Source organism: Petromyzon marinus, chromosome 24 (genome assembly GCF_048934315.1).
Source record: "Petromyzon marinus isolate PM22_M1 ecotype Great Lakes invasive population chromosome 24, UKy_Petmar_22M1.pri1.0, whole genome shotgun sequence".
Taxonomy (NCBI): domain Eukaryota; kingdom Metazoa; phylum Chordata; class Hyperoartia; order Petromyzontiformes; family Petromyzontidae; genus Petromyzon; species Petromyzon marinus.
The window spans coordinates 12,667,161-12,687,437 of record NC_133690.1 but is presented as its reverse complement, the minus strand read 5'-3'; the positions used below and the strand labels follow the sequence as shown (position 1 = coordinate 12,687,437).

The 20,277-nt window shown below is 48.8% G+C and overlaps 1 protein-coding gene across 2 annotated transcripts in view; it reads right to left on the bottom strand.

Annotated features, from left to right (window-relative positions):
* The window catches only part of SLC67A1 (solute carrier family 67 member 1), a 143,943-nt gene that overhangs the window by 109,471 nt on the left and 14,195 nt on the right, over positions 1–20,277 (bottom strand). For both annotated transcript variants that reach the window (XM_032959956.2, XM_032959955.2), the window contains exons 5-6: positions 4,044–4,159; positions 1,921–2,025 (exon numbers count right to left, since the gene is read on the bottom strand). In XM_032959956.2, the coding sequence (XP_032815847.1) occupies positions 1,921–2,025; positions 4,044–4,159 (221 nt within the window). The remainder of the gene's footprint in view (positions 1–1,920; positions 2,026–4,043; positions 4,160–20,277) is intronic.

Below are 20,277 nucleotides of genomic sequence, written 5' to 3'. Positions count from 1 at the left end.
GATCTTGTCAATGATCTCAAGGCAGCTGGGACCATAGTCACCAAGAAAACAATTGGTAACACACTACGCCGTGAAGGACTGAAATGCTGCAGCGCCCGCAAGGTCCCCCTGCTCAAGAAAGCACATATACATGCCCGTCTGAAGTTTGCCAATGAACATCTGAATGATTCAGAGGACAACTGGGGGAAAGTGTTGTGGTCAGATGAAACCAAAATGGAGCTCTTTGGCATCAACTCAACTCGCTGTATTTGGAGGAGGAGTGCTGCCTATGACCCCAAGAACACCATCCCCACGGTCAAACATTGAGGTGGAAACATTATGCTTTGGGGGTGTTTTTCTGCTAAGGGGACAGGACAACTTCACCGCATCAAAGGGACGATGGACGGGGCCATGCACCGTCAAATCTTGGGTGAGAACCTGCTTCCCTCAGCCAGGGCATTGAAAATGGGTCGTGGATGGGTATTCCAGCATGACAATGACCCAAAACACACGGCCAAGGCAACAAAGGAGTGGCTGAAGAAGAAGCACATTAAGGTCCTGGAGTGGCCTAGCCAGTCTCCAGACCTTAATCCCATAGAAAAATCTGTGGAAGGAGCTGAAGGTTCGAGTTGCCAAATGTCAGCCTCGAAACCTTAATGACTTGGAGAAGATCTGCAAAGAGGAGTGGGACAAAATCCCTCCTGAGATGTGTGCAAACCTGGTGGCCAACTACAAGAAACGTCTGACCTCTGTGATTGCCAACAAGGGTTTTGCCACCAAGTACTAAGTCATGTTTTGCAGAGGGGTCAAATACTTATTTCCCTCATTAAAATGCAAATCAATTTACAACATTTTTGACATGCGTTTTTCTGGAATTTTGTTGTTGTTATTATAGACGATAAACCCGGCCTCCGCCAAAGCAACGTGGAATTTCCACCAAATGTCTGCGGAGGCCACCTGTGCTGACAAATGAAAACTTCTTTAAAAATGTGGAATCTGGGTTGCGGAGAAAGGTGCTGAAGCGGTCGCGTAATTGCAAAGTGACATTACCAGGGCACGGGCATTCACCGCTTCCCACCGCTATAAATATATACGTGAGAATGTTCGCGTGGAAACAGCGCGCCGTCTCCTTTGTGCGAACCGTCACACAGGCCTGGCACGGGCTGCAGCCAGCCAGCGATCCACTCGCTCGCTCGCTCGCTCCCCTGAATGCCCGTGCGCATGACGTGAACCGCAACGCTCGCGGAGGTGAAGACACGCTCACTGGTTTCATCGCAGGCGCGCACATGTACGCCACTACCCCCTGCCCCCGCTCTCTTCGCTGTGGTCTTAAACCCGGAGAGAACTTAAGAAAAGAAAGAACATTTGCAGCACCGGACAAGGCATTTGTCCGCCATCGCGCGTTTAACTACGACGCCCTCTTTTGCGCGCGGGGTTAAATATTGCCGATGAGACGAGACCGGAGAGAGAAAGGAGGCAGCCAAAGAGGGGGAAGACACGCGAGGCTGGGAACCGACACCACGGAGGAGAGATGGCGTCGGTTCACATGTGGGAGCGAGAAGGGTTACGGCATGGCGAGACAATGAGAGGGTGGGGAGCCCTTCATCCGGCAGTGGATAGATCAAGGCTGCTGCTGCTGCTGATGCCATTTGGTGTGGCACGCTTTCGCGTGCCAATATCCTATTGAGCGGACTACAGCAGGATGACGGATGTGGTGGGCAAGTGCAAAGACTCCGCTAGGTCTGGTGGTATGTGTGCGACTCGTGTCAAGTCGCCTCGCTATGCATGCCCCACGGTGTCAGACAAACATTTACCAGAGCTTACCTGAACGCTTACCCGCAGCTGTTGGGCAAGCTGCCGGTCTTGGGAGATACATTGTAGAAGCAGTGACTTTCACAGGCAGTGTAAGCAGTGTGAAGGGAGTCAGCGACTTTTTTTTACCTACTGGTAATCCGGTGATGGTCTTTATGGTGAAAATCTGCAGTGTTCCCGGGATCTTCAGCAGTTGGACTATTTTCTGTACGTTGAAGATGCCCGTTGACTCATCTGAATGGCACAGCAGAGTAGACTTCAAAGTACACTTCAGAGAACACTTCAGCCCTCAGGGTTATCCATTGCATCCCAGCCACACGTCTCAACACTCTCAGTCTTTGTTCAATTATTAAAACTTCGATACTCAAAATCCCTAGGATGTGCAAGGGGAAATGCTGCTCTGCATTCGTAATACATTTTTTTAGTTTTGAGATATGTAAAACACAACGGAAAGTGAATCTGTGCGATAGAATAAGAAATTAATATTCTGATTTGCTTATCAAGTTGCTACACGACACCGCGTTTGATACTGAAGCCTTGCAGATGTCACTGCGGTTATTAATATCGCCGCTTGTTCCACAAAAATAGGCGACACGTAGGTCCATAATCGCGTTACACCAACGCCTTCACTGTCCCAAATCTCAGCAGCGAATAATATTCACTGGGCGAGCGGTGGTTAGAGCAGTTATCATGCTGCACCAAGTTCCACGGTGACACGAGTTTGATTCCCGGCCAACATCAGTGGCGAGTGATATCTGAACCAGTCCTAGCCTGACCTTCACTAGCCCCCCCCCACCCCGCACCACTTCACCAACTCGCACTGCCCGGCGTGGTGAAGCATAGCCAATCCCTGATAGAGCATGGAGAGTGTTTCATCCAGCAGTGGATTCACGAAGAGAAGTTCATTATTCAAATACATATGAACCTTATGGTGGGACCCCGGGGTCCCATATGCCCCCGGCTCTCGCATAAACATTATATTAGAATGGGTTTGAAGGATGCTGGCAAGTGTTGTCTTGTTAAACTCTGCTTTTAAAACTGAAAACTGCTTACCTGCAGTACATCTATTTAAATACACTTTCGAAAAAAATATTTACACCCCCTCTGTCAATCATCGTGTTTCTCAGTGTAGATTTGTGAACACACTTTGTAAACAGTACATAACATAGTACGCGTTGTTCATATTGTAACAAGCGTTTATACCAATGTTACTCTACAGAGTAGTGGGTCGTCGCTCCTCTTATCCGCATTGATACGAGCGGTATGTGGGGACTATGGCTTAAACGCAAAAAAACCTATCTGCACAGATACATACGGACAAGAGAAGTATTATCAAACAGGAGGAATTAACGGTGCAACGCATCTCATCTGTTAAATATCTGCAGGTAATAGGATTGTCATCGCTTGATCCTGGCTGCAGACAGGTCACAAATAATAATGAGGATAAGAGAGCGGTTTCACCGTATTGTGCATACCGTTATGACAAATAAAGGTCTTAAGTCGTGTAGGCAGTTCGAGCAGCTTTGGGCACGACATGATGCTGCCCATACCCGAGCATGGAGTGAATTCGCTTCTTCAGCTCTTGTGCGCATTAGTCTTCGCCGCCGCTGCTGCTGCTGCTGCTTGAACACCACGTGACCACAGAACGATCCGTGCCAGGCGGGTCGCGGCGTTCGTGTGCGCGGTGGAACGGGGTCGCCAAAAATAAATGTGTTGATTACTATCTTGACTTCCGTTCATTCGGGACCCCGGGGGGTGTCCCGCCATAAGGTTCATATTTGGAATGGATACTAGCCTCATCGGGGTCAATTACTTTACAATGACTGATAATCCCACTTTTACAACTAACTGTTTATTGCAGCTGTTTGCCAATCCACAGCCGGATGAGGGCCTTCCTATGCCATGTCATATTAGGGGTTCAATCTAGATGTGAGTATAATAGGGGTTGTTTGACCAAACTTCACCAGACTGGTGAGCGTGGGGTTGGTGTTAGCAAGGGCTGCTGGGAGGCCCGAGCCGGGAATCAAACCTAGGTCGCCGGGGCTCAAACAACTCCCATGACCGACACGGCCTAGGGGAGGCTTTCATCCAGCAGCGGATGAAGACAATGGTCTGCGAGTTGTTACCGTCGCCGTCGTCGTCATCATCATTATTTCCCTCATCATACGCAAAAGATCAGCAATCTGCTGCGGCGTACCACCACCTGGTCGCAACAAGCACAATGACCAGCGGCGGTCACGTGAACCGCTCACCTTTGTCTTCCTTGGCGAGGACGGCGGGGGACTTGGTGTGGCGGGGGACGCGCGCGACCGCCAGCGCGCAGCAGGCGAGGCACCCGGCCGCCGCCACGAACGCCGCGGTCTCCTCGCTGCGGCAGCGGAGACACGTGCAGCACCACGGAGACACGCGCAGCAGCACGGAGACACGCGCACGGGTCGGCTCGCAATGCACGGCTCCTCCGTCACCAGCGCGCGCGAAGGAGGAACGCGGAGAGCCCCTTCTCCCGATGGATGAGGGGGGTTGTAACCCATTGCACAAACTGTTGCATGCGCGTCGTGCGGATTCGATGACCACGCTTCAGGGTGTCGGGTCGGTTGCGGCTTGGTGAATGGGGAGAACATAGATACTGGATCGTAGTACGGTACAACATTGGGTTTTGCTGCAATGCCCTCGACTGACAAAGCAGCCTCGGAGCTCTAATGCACGGTGGTCACCCATCCAAGCATTATCCAAGGCTCATCCCTGCTTCGCTTCTGAGATCCGATCAAACCGGGCATAAATTCCGGGTCATTTGGTTACAGGCGCACACATATATACATAAGCCAAAACACTGTTTGAGACTAGGCTCTAAAGAAAGCTGTCTCTGGTGTGGACCAATCAGGTTCAAAGACAATTCATCATATACTACTAGAGCATGTTTATTTTGCATGTTCGCCACAAGTGTGTGTGGTTAATGCAGGCATTTCTTGCAAAAGATATCAGTTTGGCGTTTTAACATCTAAACACATGTTTTATTGCCAGAACGGTTAAAACCCATTCTCATATTCACGGTAATGGATTGCTTCTCTACACACCCATTAGGGTTGGCACCATGCACAAAGGGAGTGTCGCAGAAATGATGGCCAGGGTTTGTGGGTACGAAGGTGGCTGATGAAGACCAATCTTGGAACCGTATATCTTGTTTATATTTAGTTCAAGGAGGCTGCCTGCACGTGAGCATATTAACGCGAGGACACCGTTGATTCGCGCCAGTGTCCACACGATGCTTGATCACGATAGGACCTGGATCCACAGGCATGGAGACCGAGACAATTGGAGGACCTGCTCTGAAGCCAAACACTGTATTTACTTTTGGCTGAGTCAACCGAGCGGATGCCCAGGCCACATTCAGATACCAATTGTCGCTGATGTGAATTAATCAATTCTGGGTTGCTAAGATCTTACGCGGTGTAACAAAAACTATGTTGCCCACTTATAGTCTCAAGCACACTGACGATCATACATTGTTATATAGTGTACTGGGTGGCCACGGATGCATCATCCGTTATGACGTAATGTCAATTTGTGGAGTATAATGCATCCGCATCATGAATCACATTATAATAATAATGACTGTGGAGTGGTGGCTCAGTGTTTAGCGCGCTGTGCTATGAAGCCAGCAATCTGAGTTTGATTCATCGCCACGGCTGACATCAGTGGCGAGTGACATCAGTGGCGAATTATATCTCACCCCCTTTTAAAACCGGCATCTAATTGTATATATATATTTTTTTATAGATATACATCAAATTAATGACAGATATAGAAGCACCCGCCGTATTCAGTTCATATGCAGCTCATTGTACAAGGTCACGAACGACAAATTGGCGTTTCACATTTCAGATAAACGATCATCGCAATCGATGGGACCAAATTGATACGAGCAACCGGGGGCGATGTCACGCGCAGGGTCACGCGACAAACCCAGGAACGCGCGCGCCGACAAATGATCGTGGTGCAACATATTCGCCGTCGGCATTCTGGCTAACCGGAGCACAGCGACTTGACATTTGGGGAGCAAACGGACAGCAACCCGAAAAGGCACCTGGGAAGACGGATTGTTTGAAGCGCGCGTGGCGAGCAACACAATGACGCGGACCATCGTAACGAGCCCCCCCCAGACACCGTTAAGCACACACGTGGCACGACTACCCCCACCCCCCCCCACCCCACCCACCAAGCGCACCCGGCCTCTTTGCACGAGCGCCCAGTAACGAGAGTGGGAAAACACGACCTGAGACAAAGGCTCTCTTTGTCGCCTTGCCCCTGACTATACGACAAGCCCGGGCGGGCAAGCCTCGCTGAGGACACGACAACTCTCAATTGGCCGGCACGGGCTCAGGGAGGACAGCCCCTCGTGTATTGTCTCATAGCCAGAGTCGGCGACACAGCCTCGCCACAAGTGCTGATTTTATCGCCAGATAACTGACGGGGAGAGCCCCGAGGCTCCCCGCCCACCCAGTCCCCCACACCGCCCACCCCCTTCCCCGTGCGCTATGCGAGTGAACGTGCAGAGCGGAGTGCTTCTTAACCTGGGCTGCACGCACCCATTGGTGGAGCCAGTGGGGGGGGGGGGGGGCACGTGCCCCCCCCCAATGATCCGATCGAAATTATGGATTTCGATCGGATCCTTGGGGTTTATTAGTAATAAATCGGCATTTTGCGACCCCCACTGCCACCGTGTAGCATATTATGACGTGCCAGGGATTCTATGAGATGATAGGAAAATAGTCTGAGTCCATAATTTGCAATAAGGAACACCAAAGCAGTTATAAGTGACTCACAGAATTGTGCACAGTTGCGTATACAGGACACGACTTCCCTGAAGGCATCAGCACCTTCAGCGAGCGTGATACCGATCACACAACGCGGTTCCAATTCGACTCTCGATCGATGGCTGCGCCATCGCCGCACACGTGTCGAGTAAAGAGCAAGGGACAACTTCTTACTAACAACTCCTTACTTACTAACAACTCCTTACTAACAAGTCCTTACTTACTAACAACTCCTCACTAACAAGTCCTTACTTACTAACAACTCCTTACTTACTAACAACTCCTATCTTACTAACAACTCCTATCTTACTAACAACTCCTTACTAACAACTCCTTACTTACAACTCCTTACTAACAACTCCTTGCTTACTAACAACTCCTTACTTACTAACAACTCCTTACTTACAAACAACTCCTTACTTACTAACAACTCCTTACTCACTAACTCCTTACTAACAACTCCTTACTTACTAACAACTCCTTACTTACTAACAACTCCTTACTTACTAACAACTCCTTACTCACTAACAAGTCCTTACTTACTAACAACTCCTTACTAACAACTCCTTACTAACAACTCCTTACTTAGCAACACGTCCTTACTTACTAACAACTCCTTACTCACTAACAACTCCTTACTTACTAACAACTCCTTACTTACTAACAACTCCTTACTTACTAACAACTCCTTACTCACTAACAACTCCTTACTTACTAACAACTCCTTACTTACTAACAACTCCTTACTCACTAACAACTCCTTACTAACAACTCCTTACTTACTAACAACTCCTTACTTACTAACAACTCCTTACTCACTAACAACTCCTTACTTACTAACAACTCCTCTATCATTTTTTCTTGCTGGAGGGGTTGCCCCCCCTACCTGAAAATCCTGGCTCCGCCATTCCACGCCCCCTTTATGGGGGGTGCGGGACATGGCCAGATTTGTGGTTTTTTTAGAGAAGGTAAATAATCGAAACGCAAATTAAACACGGGCACGCAAGAATGACTACTTTCTTTCATCGAACACTCGGCATTATTGAACATTGTGCATTTATCTATTGATAATTGGTTTTTTACCCTTTTATCTGGCAACAAAACTGACACCTTTTTTACAAGGAGTCATGTTTACATTGACCACAATACCTGCGGTCGGAACGCAAACAAAAAACAACTCTGATAATGTATGTGGCATTGTCCTTGAAATTGATTGGTCCACACCCGAGACAGCTTTCTTTAGAGCCTCGTCTCACATGGTGTTGGACCAGAAGACGCCAAAAGGCGCACAACTCAAAGACAATGCACCATCAGAGTATGAGAGCTCGGGGTAAGCAATTACACCATTGGAAACCTCATTTGCCAGTGAGACGAGGCTCTAAAGAAAGCTGTCTCGGGTTTGGACCAATAAATTTAAAGGACAGTGCCAATACATTATCAGAGTTGTTGTTTTTTGTTTGCGTTCCGACCGCAGGTATTGTGGTCAATGTAAACATGACTCCTTGTAAAATAGGTGTCAGTTTTGTTGACAGATAAAAGGGTAAAAAAAACAATTATCATATTTTGTTACTGGCAAATGAGGTTTCCAATGGCATTTATTTGTTGTTTAACGATTGCGAACCAAAGGGGTGCAGGGCTGAAGTCAAAGGTTCAGAGCCGCCGGTGTATGTGAACCCCTCTCTCTCTCTCTTCGTCAATCCGCTGCTGCTGCTGACAGAGGGATATCTCGGCCACCACGCCCGAGCGCGGGGTCGTTCGCGAGCGATGTTCGACTGGAACGTCGCCACCAGCAGCTTGCTGAGTGAGCGCGTGCTGCCGGAGGCTGTGGACAGCACTGCCGTCCAGTGACCATCACGTGACACCCGCTAGCGCTGTGGCAATGTGCGTCGCGGTCAACCATCCATATATATGTCCAGGATCTCAAGCCTCGCTCGCTGTTGCTTAACACTACCGAACAAAGACGGTCACCGCATCCAGGTGCGCTTCCGCGGCCGTCTGGAACGCTCTGCCTTCCGATATTAGGAAGCCACTGGAGCGATGCACTTTTAAATCATCCAGATTGACAAACTCCTTTTTTTAGAACTGCTTTTTGTGTTTAGTCTGTTGTCCTTCCGTCGCACCTCCGATTAGCACGATTGGCTACGTATGATGCGAAAGAAGTTCAGCGCACATACATACACAACACCTGACTAGGTCTGGCAGAATTTTGAGGAATTTGTCAAAAGCCACACACAACACAAAGGCTCTTGAATTATTCAATGCAACTTCAACGCCCCTGACATGTTTGAATGTTGCTTTAGTTGTTTGATGCAATGCATGGACAAAGATCCCCCATATAGCCTGTAACAGTCTGTTGGGGCAAGTGCTATTAGCGAGCACCTATGAAGGCCGGCACGGCACACGAGCGTGTGAGTGGCCAACGCCACGGCCTGCCGCCTTTATCTCCCCAGTGGCGATGTTTACACATCGCACCGGGTACTCATTTGAGGCTGAGTCGACCCAGGACCGGCTCAGATAATCGTCACCGGTTTTTTACCGTGAGCGAGAATCGAACTCGGGTCGCCGGGTTCGTAGCGCAGCATAGCGCAAACTGCTACACACACACACGTTTGTGGGAAACAAGGCACTGCAGTGTTCAAAAAGAGACACCTTACACAGCCCCAACAGTCTGCAGTATATATAAAAGTAACGCCATTTTAGGCAGCGTGCCTCCATTCTACTTTGAAAAGCGACGATGCTTTCAGAATTTGCATGAGAGTTGTGTTCGGAAGAATGATTTTTTTCTCTCTCTCTCTCTCTCCACTATTTAAGAATTACTAAAAGCTACTAACATCACGTTACATCAACTCACCGGCACGAGCGAAAGTAAATCTATCCCGCACGAGCAAAACGCGGGTTGTTAATTTATTTTGTCATCATCACAATAAACGGCACGGCCAGAGAGAGAGAGAGAGGGAGCGGGCGCGCAATGATCCACATGGCAAATCATTCCTCACGATGAACCGAACAGACACACACACACAAAAAGTGCGTGGCACGTTGAAGACACTAATATATTCTAGTCTCGAACGGCAGAACCGCGTTCCGGCCGGCGTAACGAGCTTCAAACACTGTTGGGGCTCACTCGGCCACGTTTCCTCCCAGAGGTGCGCATTTTTCTAGCCCCCTCCTCTACCCCCCCCCCCCCCCCACTTTGAAGCGCATGGAAGCAATTAGCTCCACAAATCCCACACTACGCGGCGACCGCCCAAATGACTGCATTGCTAATTTGCTGCCAAGGGCGCCGTCGGTCAGTCGCACCGGCCTACGGAAAATGGGCCCCCTCGGATGTGTCCTCGGAGCCTTTCGTTCGTGCGCCTTTTTGTTTTTGTTTTGTTTGGGGAAGAGACAACGACAAACAACAAGAAAGGTCTCGCTCGCCGCCAAGTTCGCTCCCCTGTCAACGCTTCAAAAGGGCCTGCCGACGAAAGGCATCGGGCATTCCCCCAGCGGGCGTTAGGTGCGCACTCAAGAGGAGTGATGAAATCGATGTTTACCAACGCGCTGAACGAGACGGCTGTACCATGTACAGACAGACACCTGCATTTATTCGAACTATAACGCCCTCCACACCCACAGCAACAACACAAATATACAACACGCATGATGAAAACAGCTCTGAGTCCCGTGTCGTTATTCTGTGAAGAGGTGGAGGGGGTGTGTAAATTCTGGCGGGGTGATGGCGATGGGGGGGGTGATAAATGGGACCCCTGCATCCCACCCCACGTAATGGGGGGGGGGGGGGGGGTTGACTATACTTCACCACTGTGGTCAGTGTGGATTGAAGGCAGTGGAGCATAGACGTGGTGCCAAAGAAGTGCAATGGGAATTTGACGCACTGCCCTCTGCTGCCCAAAACGTAGTCCTGTAACCTATAAAACCTGTTTCATGCAATTCACACTTGCATAATGTTTAAACCTAAATGGATTTTCAGCAAAAGTCAAGAAGCAAATGATCGATCCTTCAATAATACTTTCCATTACTGAACCAGAAAAGTCTCGTTGGGTCTCAAGACGTGCTTTTAGGAGGCTCCTGAATTAATGTCTTGACAATTCCATTAATTAGTGTTTGGCATGTGGGAGGAAAACAGAGCACCCGGAGAAAACCCATTCATAAGAGGGGGGGTAACAACTAAAGCTCAGCACAGACAGCTTCATTAAACCATTGCTTTATTGCTCAACACCTCACAGCCCGGGCATACAACTCCTTAGCATTCCCCCGGCGAGATGTTCTCAATGAATTGTTGAATGTTCCCTCGTGTACTTGCCTATCAGCCACGTCAACTTTACCAGAACGCTCACAACGCAATCTGCCGACGTAAACGATTGCAGTTGTTTATAAGCCGCTGCATTAAACAAGAAGAATATATATTAACCGAAAGAAATCAGTTCTTCAATAACTCCCTTGACGTGTTTTCCAAATTGTACCGCGCGTCGTTGAGGCACGATGTCCGACGTTTCACTCCACGTGCGAGGGGGCGCTTCTTCAGGAGTTAAAACGGCGAGAAAACAAACACATCTTCGGAGAGCCACTGAGCACAACTGCAAACGAAAACAAACGCGGCAGTCGTACACTTTGTGGGCTTCGCAAGCCTCGCACATGTGGCTATGGGTGGAGGAGGGGGGGGGCGGACAAGAATGAAAGAAACACGAGGCTTTAGGGGGGAGAGGGGCTTGAGGAGCATCCCCCCGGGGGTGGGAGGGAAGTGGGGGATAAGGAAGCTCGAGGTCATGTCTACAATTTCGAAAAATGGCAAAAGGTCCTCGAGGGGGTGAGACAAACGGCCCCACTCTCAGCTCACGTCGCAGCGCCCGAAAACGAAAAACGCTCACCCGCTTGCCGGCCGCGTTTTTCTGGTGTGGACCAATCAGTTTCAAAGACAATGCAATATACTATCAGAGCATGGTTTTTTTTTTGCACGTTCGCCACGAGTATATGTGGCTAATTCAGACATGAGTCATTGCAAAAGGTTTCTGTTTGGCGTTTTGACATCTTAACACCTGTTTTGTTCCCAGAAAGGGTGAAACCTATTCTTGTATTTTGACACACTGGCAAGGGTGGAGGTCCCATGCTGGAGAGTTGGTTCTGTCCGTCGTCCTCGCTGGCTGTCGTCTGTAACGGGGGGGTTCCACGAGACAGGAAACTGACCAACGAGCAGCCAGAAACTCGGGAGACACAAACCAGAGCAAAAAAAAAGGGATTATGGTACCTGGTAAATATATGCATAAGCACGTTTTGTCCTGACCGCTACCTGTCGACTTCTGTAATGCTGAACAAATAATTAAACAGTTCCCAAGGCAAACGCCCGCTGGTAAAGCATGGCGCAATCCTCGCTGGGAAAGCGTTGCGCAATCCACGCTTTGTCTTCGTCGCTTGAAATGAGGATGTGGCTCAATTCATCGCTCGCGTGACGCACCACCGTGGACATCAACTACAGCCTCGAGATGCCCCTCGTGAAAGTACAAAGATAAGTGCGATGATGTCAAATAAGTGTCTTTGATGCACTGAAAAAAAAAATCCATTTATTAGTCCGGAGTCTAAGTACATTCCATGTCCCGATATCAAACATTTTGACTGCCCTTAATAGCATACATTCCAGCTGGCTTGATATGTATAACCATTTCATCTTGACTTGCGTGACCAATAAGCATAGCATACCCCGACTGTTTAAGGCAAAGGCATAATTGCAGGAAGCATAACCTGACATTTCAAAACAATGTCATACTCTGGCAATAATGATATCTGATCAGTGATCACGCAAAGGGATTATCTGCAGGAATCGTACCAGAACTGAAATTGAATTACCTAACGGTCAGCACACTTCGATCTGGAGGTCGCTGACACAATAACCCAGCGTGGCAGGTTCAACAACGGGTGCAAGTTTCCTAAATCCCCCCTAGCCGGCTGTCTCCCTGTCTGCCGAACAATATGAATGGGTTCGAAGCTTTCGTGACTTCAGGAATTACTCGTTGGTTCTTTCGGTAAAGTCACGCAGAAGATAAAATCAAATAACAATAGAATACGACGTTTCGGTTGCAACACAAGCAAAGACCCACCGAGCTCGGTGTGTCTTTGTGTGTCTCTCTCTGCATGTGTGTCTGCCTATGCTGTTCCCATGTCTGTGTTTTATCATTCATTCTGACCTGATGATGACTGCTTGTGTTGCGACCGAAACGTCGTATTCTATTATGATTAGATTTAATTTTCTACGTGGCGTTACCGAAAGAACCAAAGAGTAATACAAATGGGGACACGGACGTTTAGCCGATCGGCAGGTCGACAAAACTGGCGGGCCAAAGCGTTGGCGCTCCCACCTCTATTCTGAGACATCTGGCCAGCGCAGAAGGAGTCGGCCAAAATACCTTCTGGAAAGAGAGAGAGAAAAGTTCCTCTTAAAGTGGAGGCCTTTCCACCAACAGCGTCGCAAGTGAGGAATTCCACGGCTGCCACCCTCTAGCGTTACCTTCGCAAAACTCAGGCAACCACACGTTGCTTTCATTTAACCCTCTCACCGAGCCTCTTTGTCAAGTCGCTCGTTGCCAATCTACCATCACATCTAAGGCAGCAAAAAGAAGATTAACATTGGCACGAAACTTTTGTGGATTTCTCCAAAGTATCCAAAGGAGAAAACGGGTCACGGCGTGCACAGGCAATGAGCAGTTCCTCCTCAAGGCCGGGGCAATGAAAACCAGATGGTGGTGGGGGGAGGGGGGAGCGCGCATACCTCACGCGATTCGGTTGACGTACCCGAGGTGGGCATGGCAGCCTCCAAAACGAATCCAAATGTCTTCATTAAATGAGTGCAGGAGGACACGCGCAGAGGCGGCGCGCTCACTAAACACTCCGTTCGGCATTTTATTTAACGTTTTCAACGTTTAAAGCGGAGATGGGAAATGTGCAAGTATGTGCACGGAATCGCAAGCGTCACCCTAACACATTGGACTCTCTACAACTCCAAACTACAACAAAATTTGATAGTCAAGAGCGGTTTCCTTTTAAGACTTCAATGTTAAAGGACTACATAACCTTCTCTTGAAGTTCACTTCTTTGTGAAGTCACGTTGTCACTGCATACATTGTCGGACACATCACAACTCCAAACTGCAATGTGATTTAATTATAACGAGACTTGCATTTGGCCGAACTGACTCCAAAGACCCCTCGTGACCTTTCGCAAATTGAGAAGAAAAATTCGTCGTGTTAAAGTTTCGAGCGCCACTTTATAAATCAGACACTTCTTAACTCCGAACTGCGATGCGATTTTATTTCGAGGAGTGCCACGGTTTGCAGACTTGCACAACGAAGATGCCATTTGGTGCCCTGCAGAGGACTCGGGTGCCACTTTATAAATCCGACGACACGTCATAATTCCAAACCGCTATTGAATTTCACGGCAAAGAGTGCGGTGGCCTTTTTCACACCTGGGAAGAACGCATGGCCTTTCTACAAAAGAGTTGAGTTAATTTCATGGAGTGGATCGTTTGCAACGTAAGTGCAGGCAAGTGAACAAATAAGTGAACGGCACCGCGGCCTTCGGACCTCAAACGTGGGCTCATGAAGTTAGTTATTGCTTGAAGCACACCTAAAACTCTACGCACTACGGTGGAGGGAGATTTGCATTAATTGATGCACTGTTTGATTAAATAATTCATATTACATAAGCTTTACCGAGTTTGGATCGGCACTCCGCGTTACGGTGCCACTGCGAAACGTTGGCAGTGACCTGGCGTGTGTGCGCAACACCAAACAATCATTAAGTGGAGAATTCTAATAGCAACATAAATAACCCATCGGCCGCACGACCCTACTGGCAATGCATCTTGTGAGCAGCATTGGTTCAATATAAGCAAAAGTCTCGACCGCTTTTGGCATTCAGTGTCTCATCAGCACAGTCAGATTTGCATCGATCAATGATGCTGAACGGCCGCGAATTGTGTGGTGATGATTTACGACGTATGGAATAAAAAATAATTTCCAGAGCCTAGGTCATTACAAATCTCTCACCCTAACTCTAAACCTAGCAGACCACCGGTAGATCACCAATGAAAATGCACCAAGATGCCTACGTCTCGTGATAAAAATGTTACAACATTCGCCTGTAGGAATAAACACATTAAACCAATAAAGTGTGAGTGATAACACGACCGCTACAAGTTTTTTTTTACTTGGAGACGCAAATTCAGTTCAGCTTGCCAACGCTGAACAAGACAATAAACTGCTGTCCCTAAAGCTGCGCTGAGACTTGAAACTCGCCGACTTTTCAGCAAACACTCCACCATTCAAGGACATTCCTGGCACGAGCTCATGTTTCTTACTGTTACTTTGGCTGCTCTTGGCTTTCGCCCATCCCCCCACGGCCACATACATGCACACGCATTTCTCACTAATCTCACGCCACTTTCAATGGCTCCTTTACACCGATTCTGTGCAAAATGAGCGGCCCGGATCGTATCATTTTTCAGCCGTCTGCCAGCACGCAGCCCTAGGCAATGTCCATCAACACGATACAGTGAAACATACAGAAAACCGTAAGTGTTGGATTACAAGCCGTTTCTGCATAATTCCCCCCAGCAGTGAACCGCTGCATCAACACACGCACACGTCTCGAGAAAGGCAACCATGGGGCTGGCTTGAATTGTTTTCTTTTTAACTATCAATTATAATAATGGAGAGGCCTTTGTCAAACCACTGCCTGACGAAGATATTCCCCAAGCTTTTGTCGGTCAAAGAGGGGTTCCCTAACCCATACTTTCCCATTCTGGTCAGTATAGGTTGGTGTAAGGGGCGGGTCCAGGACCCAGTCCGGATATCACGCGCCGGTTATGTTATTGGCCGCGGGGCTGTGAACGCAACTCAGGTGACGGGGGTTCACAGGCCAGTGCGCTAAACAATCCGCGTAATCCACTGCGTGCCACTGCCGCCTCGTCTCGGAATGTGTGCAACTCGAATGCAAATTGTTCAAAATCGACTCCCGGTCACGTTAAGTAAATGTTTGACAAGAAGTGAGCCCCGCATGATGGATGTGCAACTGTGTCGTCGATAGCCATTGGCAAAGACGTTCAAATATTTACAGTCTAATGAGCATCTATTTTGTGAGGTGCAGGAACTGAGTTGAGTCACGCTGTGACTGAATCTCCACGAACGTGCCTCATCTCGTCACATCTCGGAAAACTAAAGCACGGTTGGTTGTTTGTTTTGACACGTGAGCTTTCGCGACCAATATTATTCATGATACAGGGTTTTTTTTTTTAAGGGTTAGATCGGGTAAGTATGAATGTATAGTTAAGCCACCACCACCCAACACAACCAATTAGCAAGCTTCGTCACGTAAACAAAACGTGTCAATGAGTTACTACTTCCGCCCACCGGTGTGTTGGAGAGTAAATCCACAACATTTGACAATTTGAGTAGTACGGCGTTTCGCTGGTAATTACGTCCAGCATCGTGGGGCGATTTCGCCATCGCCCGACGTTGAGGGTTGGTGATGCCAGGCGTTGTAGGCATGGGCCTCGAAGTGGCCAAGAAAAATGGGCCGGGACATAAAGTTGAATTGAGTACCACCTGCTCGTATGCATGGCAGGTTTAATTCTGGGTACCTCCGGTTTCCTCCCACACTCCAAACTTTTGTGAACAGAATTGGCCACACATCCCAATGCAGGAGCCTCCTGAAACGTGTTTTGAGAGTCACGGAAGTTTTTTTTAGAGTGAAGGGCAGAATAGTAAAAGGCATGGGATCATGCAAAGACACTTTGCAGTTTTTTTTTTTTAAATTGCGATTATAGCAATCGGCAAAGGTGCAGCTCTGCAATTGCTTGCCGTCGCCTTTGCTGCAGGAAGGCACCTCGATTCGACAGAACGCTCGACAACCCCTCCGTCGTGTTTTTGTATTATTTGTTCCTGTAATGTTCTGACCTTGCCCCTAATGGTCATCTGTGAAAAAGAGCTTTATAGCCTATCAGATTCCTCCAGTATAAATAAATATTCTGATTCCAAAGTGCATTTGAACTGAGCTTCCACGCTGGCCCAGACGTTTTGTAAGACACAGAAGTACCCGCGCTTGACCCCGCCACACGTGACATGCCAACTGAATCCAACTGCCACTCCGGGGAGATCAAACCGGAAGTACCCGCGCTTGACCCCGCAGCACGTGACATGCCAACTGAATCCAACTGTCACTCCCGGGAGATCAAACCGGAAGTACCCGCGCTTGACCCCGCAGCACGTGACATGCCAACTGAATCCAACTGCCACTCCGGGGAGATCAAACCGGAAGTACCCGCGCTCGACCCCGCAGCACGTGACATGCCAACTGAATCCAACTGCCACTCCGGGGAGATCAAACCGGAAGTACCCGCGCTTGACCCCGCAGCACGTGACATGCCAACTGAATCCAACTGCCACTCCGGGGAGATCAAACCGGTGACCTCTGGCTGATTGCAAGTCCAAGTTCGCTACCCATGACACCACGGCAGCGCCCGAGACGTCGGTCGAGAGTGAAGAACGCAGACGCACGTAAAAAAAAAATCATTTAGCGACACCGGGCTCCTCAAGGCCTCGTCGTTATGCTCCACAAAGGCATCTCCAGCTCACATTTCACCGATGGTTGTCTCATGCACTTACACGTTCGTGAGCGCGCAGGCACGCCAGGTGTGTGGTGCACACCTGGCTTTCCACAACCTCGTGGGCAGGGTGTATGTGGGTCACAAATGTGGCCAACTTTCTAAGAAACACACGGCAAAAAAAAAATATGCCCTGAGACTCACAGAGCATTTTTTTCTGGGTAACTAAATAAATAAGCAAACAAAGCAATTCCTGTCATGAGTCTCAACGCTGCTTGCTGCTCATGCTACAGAGTCGGACTGAGCTACAGCACGACCACCCATTGGCGACTTGCCCTCTCGTTGCCAATGGAGACATCGGCATATGTTTTGCTTGCCAGAAATCGGATGGAAAGAGACACATTGAGCCCAAAGTCTGTGATTTCGATGAGATGCACACACGCACGCACACGAGCATACACACAGTGCCAAATTTCGAAACGGGCCGCTGTGAGGGAGCACGAGACTCCAAATGGAAAAGGTTTTAAGGTCAAAATCCCATTTTTGGTTCTTTCGGTAAAGTCACGTAGAAGGGAAACAATAAAATAATAAAAATGTAAAACAATATTGTTTCCCTTCTACGTGGTGACTTTACCGAAAGAACCAAGAATATGAATCCCTGCAGTCACGAAAGCTTTAAATGAAAAAGGTCAAAATCCTGTTTGGGGAATCGAACCAGCCCATCACGCTTCCTGTGTCGATAAAACAAGGACTACTTGGCTGGGAAGTCGACAGCAGTGTCTTCTATGTATACACTTATCCTCGGGGCACGATTAAGTGGAATTTCCAATGCTTTCCCGTGAGCCGCTTACCAGCGCTCATTTGCACAAGGGCACATAACCTTGCCTTTATGGGTCAAACACAAGACAACGATCCACCGTAGAGCCTTCAACTGGACTCGCGATGGCAGGAGTCGCCGGTTCAGTCTCCCGAGGCAGGTAAATCAACTAATTGGCAAGATTCTTAAATCTACCCCCTCGCCCCTCATCCCCCCTACCCCCGCCCCCCCGTCTCTGTCCACCCAGTAGTTATTATGCGTGGGTACAGCGCAGTTAGTCGATTGGCAGGTCCAGTGCGGTGGGGTAAAGCGTGGGGACTCCCACGTGGTGCAAGACATCTGACCGATGTAGAAGAGTAGGCCAAATTACTGGACAGAGGGGGCACTCTTGAGCGTCCTATCTTTTCAGGTTACTGCACCGTTACCTCTTGCATAAGCACTCCAATATCGTTTCATGCATCAGGGGGTTTGACTTTCAACAAAAAAAAACACCAGTCTTCCAGCCAAAATCATTTCCCAAAGATTACTTATGGGACATGCAATAGCGTACTGCAGATTTCATGTTGACATTAAAGATGATGTTTAAAAAGAAAAAAAGGCGCAACGCTCATGGAGAAAAACTAAAAACAATTCCTCGCACATTACACACTTCACTCGAGTCGTTATTTTACGAACATTTTTCCAGTGAATCACATCCGATGACTGCCCTCGTGGGGCTTAAGGAGTAACATTCTGGCGAATGTTCTATTTCCCTTTACGCAATTGCGGCATGTGTTGTCATTCTTCTCATGCGTTTGTAATTGTTTACAACTTTTCGTTATTCGTCACGCGAATCATTGAGCAGGACGAGTTATTCTTATGCACTAGCCTTTAACCCATGCAAGGACGGGCGTATTGCAGTAAATCTGAAACTTGCAAGAGACAAGCACAGACCGCGACGTGATATTCATTGCATCTATTCGTGTGCAATTTGTAAGGGCGCGGTGACACAGACTTATTTCATTTAAAGGTTATAATCCCTCGTTCATCATGACGTCCTTTTTACTTCGATGTCTCAATAGCGTGACGGAGATCACGTGACGTGAGGGTTCTGCCTTTGTAGTGAGGGTTGTGAGTTGACGCCGAGGAGGGGGGAGGAGGCGCCTCGCCCCCCCCCCCATGTGGAGTGACGTCACCCGCTAATTATTATGGAGGACGTCACCTAATAATGATTGTTAATGAGGGGGACTCTTCGATGTGGAGTGACGTCACCTGATCATGATTATTAATTGAGGGGGGCTGTTCGATGTGGAGTGACGTCACCTGATCATGATTATTAATGAGGAGGGGTGGAGGGTGTCCATGTGGAGGACGTCACCTGCTCGTGAATATTAATGAGGGGGGCTGGTCTATGTGGAGTGACGTCACGAGCGTTAAGGACAGACACTCCTGGGTGATTATAGTAGGTACCCTGTATAAGACACAAGGCACGAGACGTAACGCTACTCTAAGGAGGTTCCACCCCAACAGATTGTTGGGGCTAGTACTGTCAGCGAGCACCTATCAGAGCCGACACGGTACACGAGGGGCTAGGTGCCCCTTCGTCTCCCCAGTGGAAATGTTTTCACACCACACCAGGTACTCATTTGAGGCTGAGTCGACCTAGGGGTTGCCCACAAACCAGTTCAGTTAACCGTCACCGACGTTGGTCGTGAGCGAGAAATCAAATTCGGCTCGACCGAATTTAGCGCAGCGCGCTAAACGCCGCCCTGCTCACAGCAACTCTCTCTCACACACACACACGCGCGCGCACACGCGCGCATACTTTTTTAGTTTTTATAGTAGCACACGCACAAATACACACGGGCACTCAGGGAGTGATGAACCAAAATATCGTCAATGCGGTTTCCAACTCCCAACAAACAACCGTGGGCAGCACTCATCCCGTTTACATCCCGAAGGTAGCGGTGGCATTTCCTCATCCCCCCCCCCCATGTGCGGGGATGAGTCACTTGGAAGGCTCACCCGCCACAAAGCAGGAGTCATTTCACCCACGCGAGAAAAAAACATCGGAATAATGATGCTGCCGTTGTGTCACGGTTAGCGCGGTGGATTTGCGATCCAGAGGTCTGCCGGTCCGAAACGCACGACGCGCGTGCGGTGGGGTTAAATGTGGATGCTTCCCACTTCCCAACACTTCCAAATCTGTCTTTTGCTGGCGTGAGAGAGTAGAGGGAGGGCCTCTCCGTAGCCCGCTTTGAGCGGAGGTCCTTCACCGG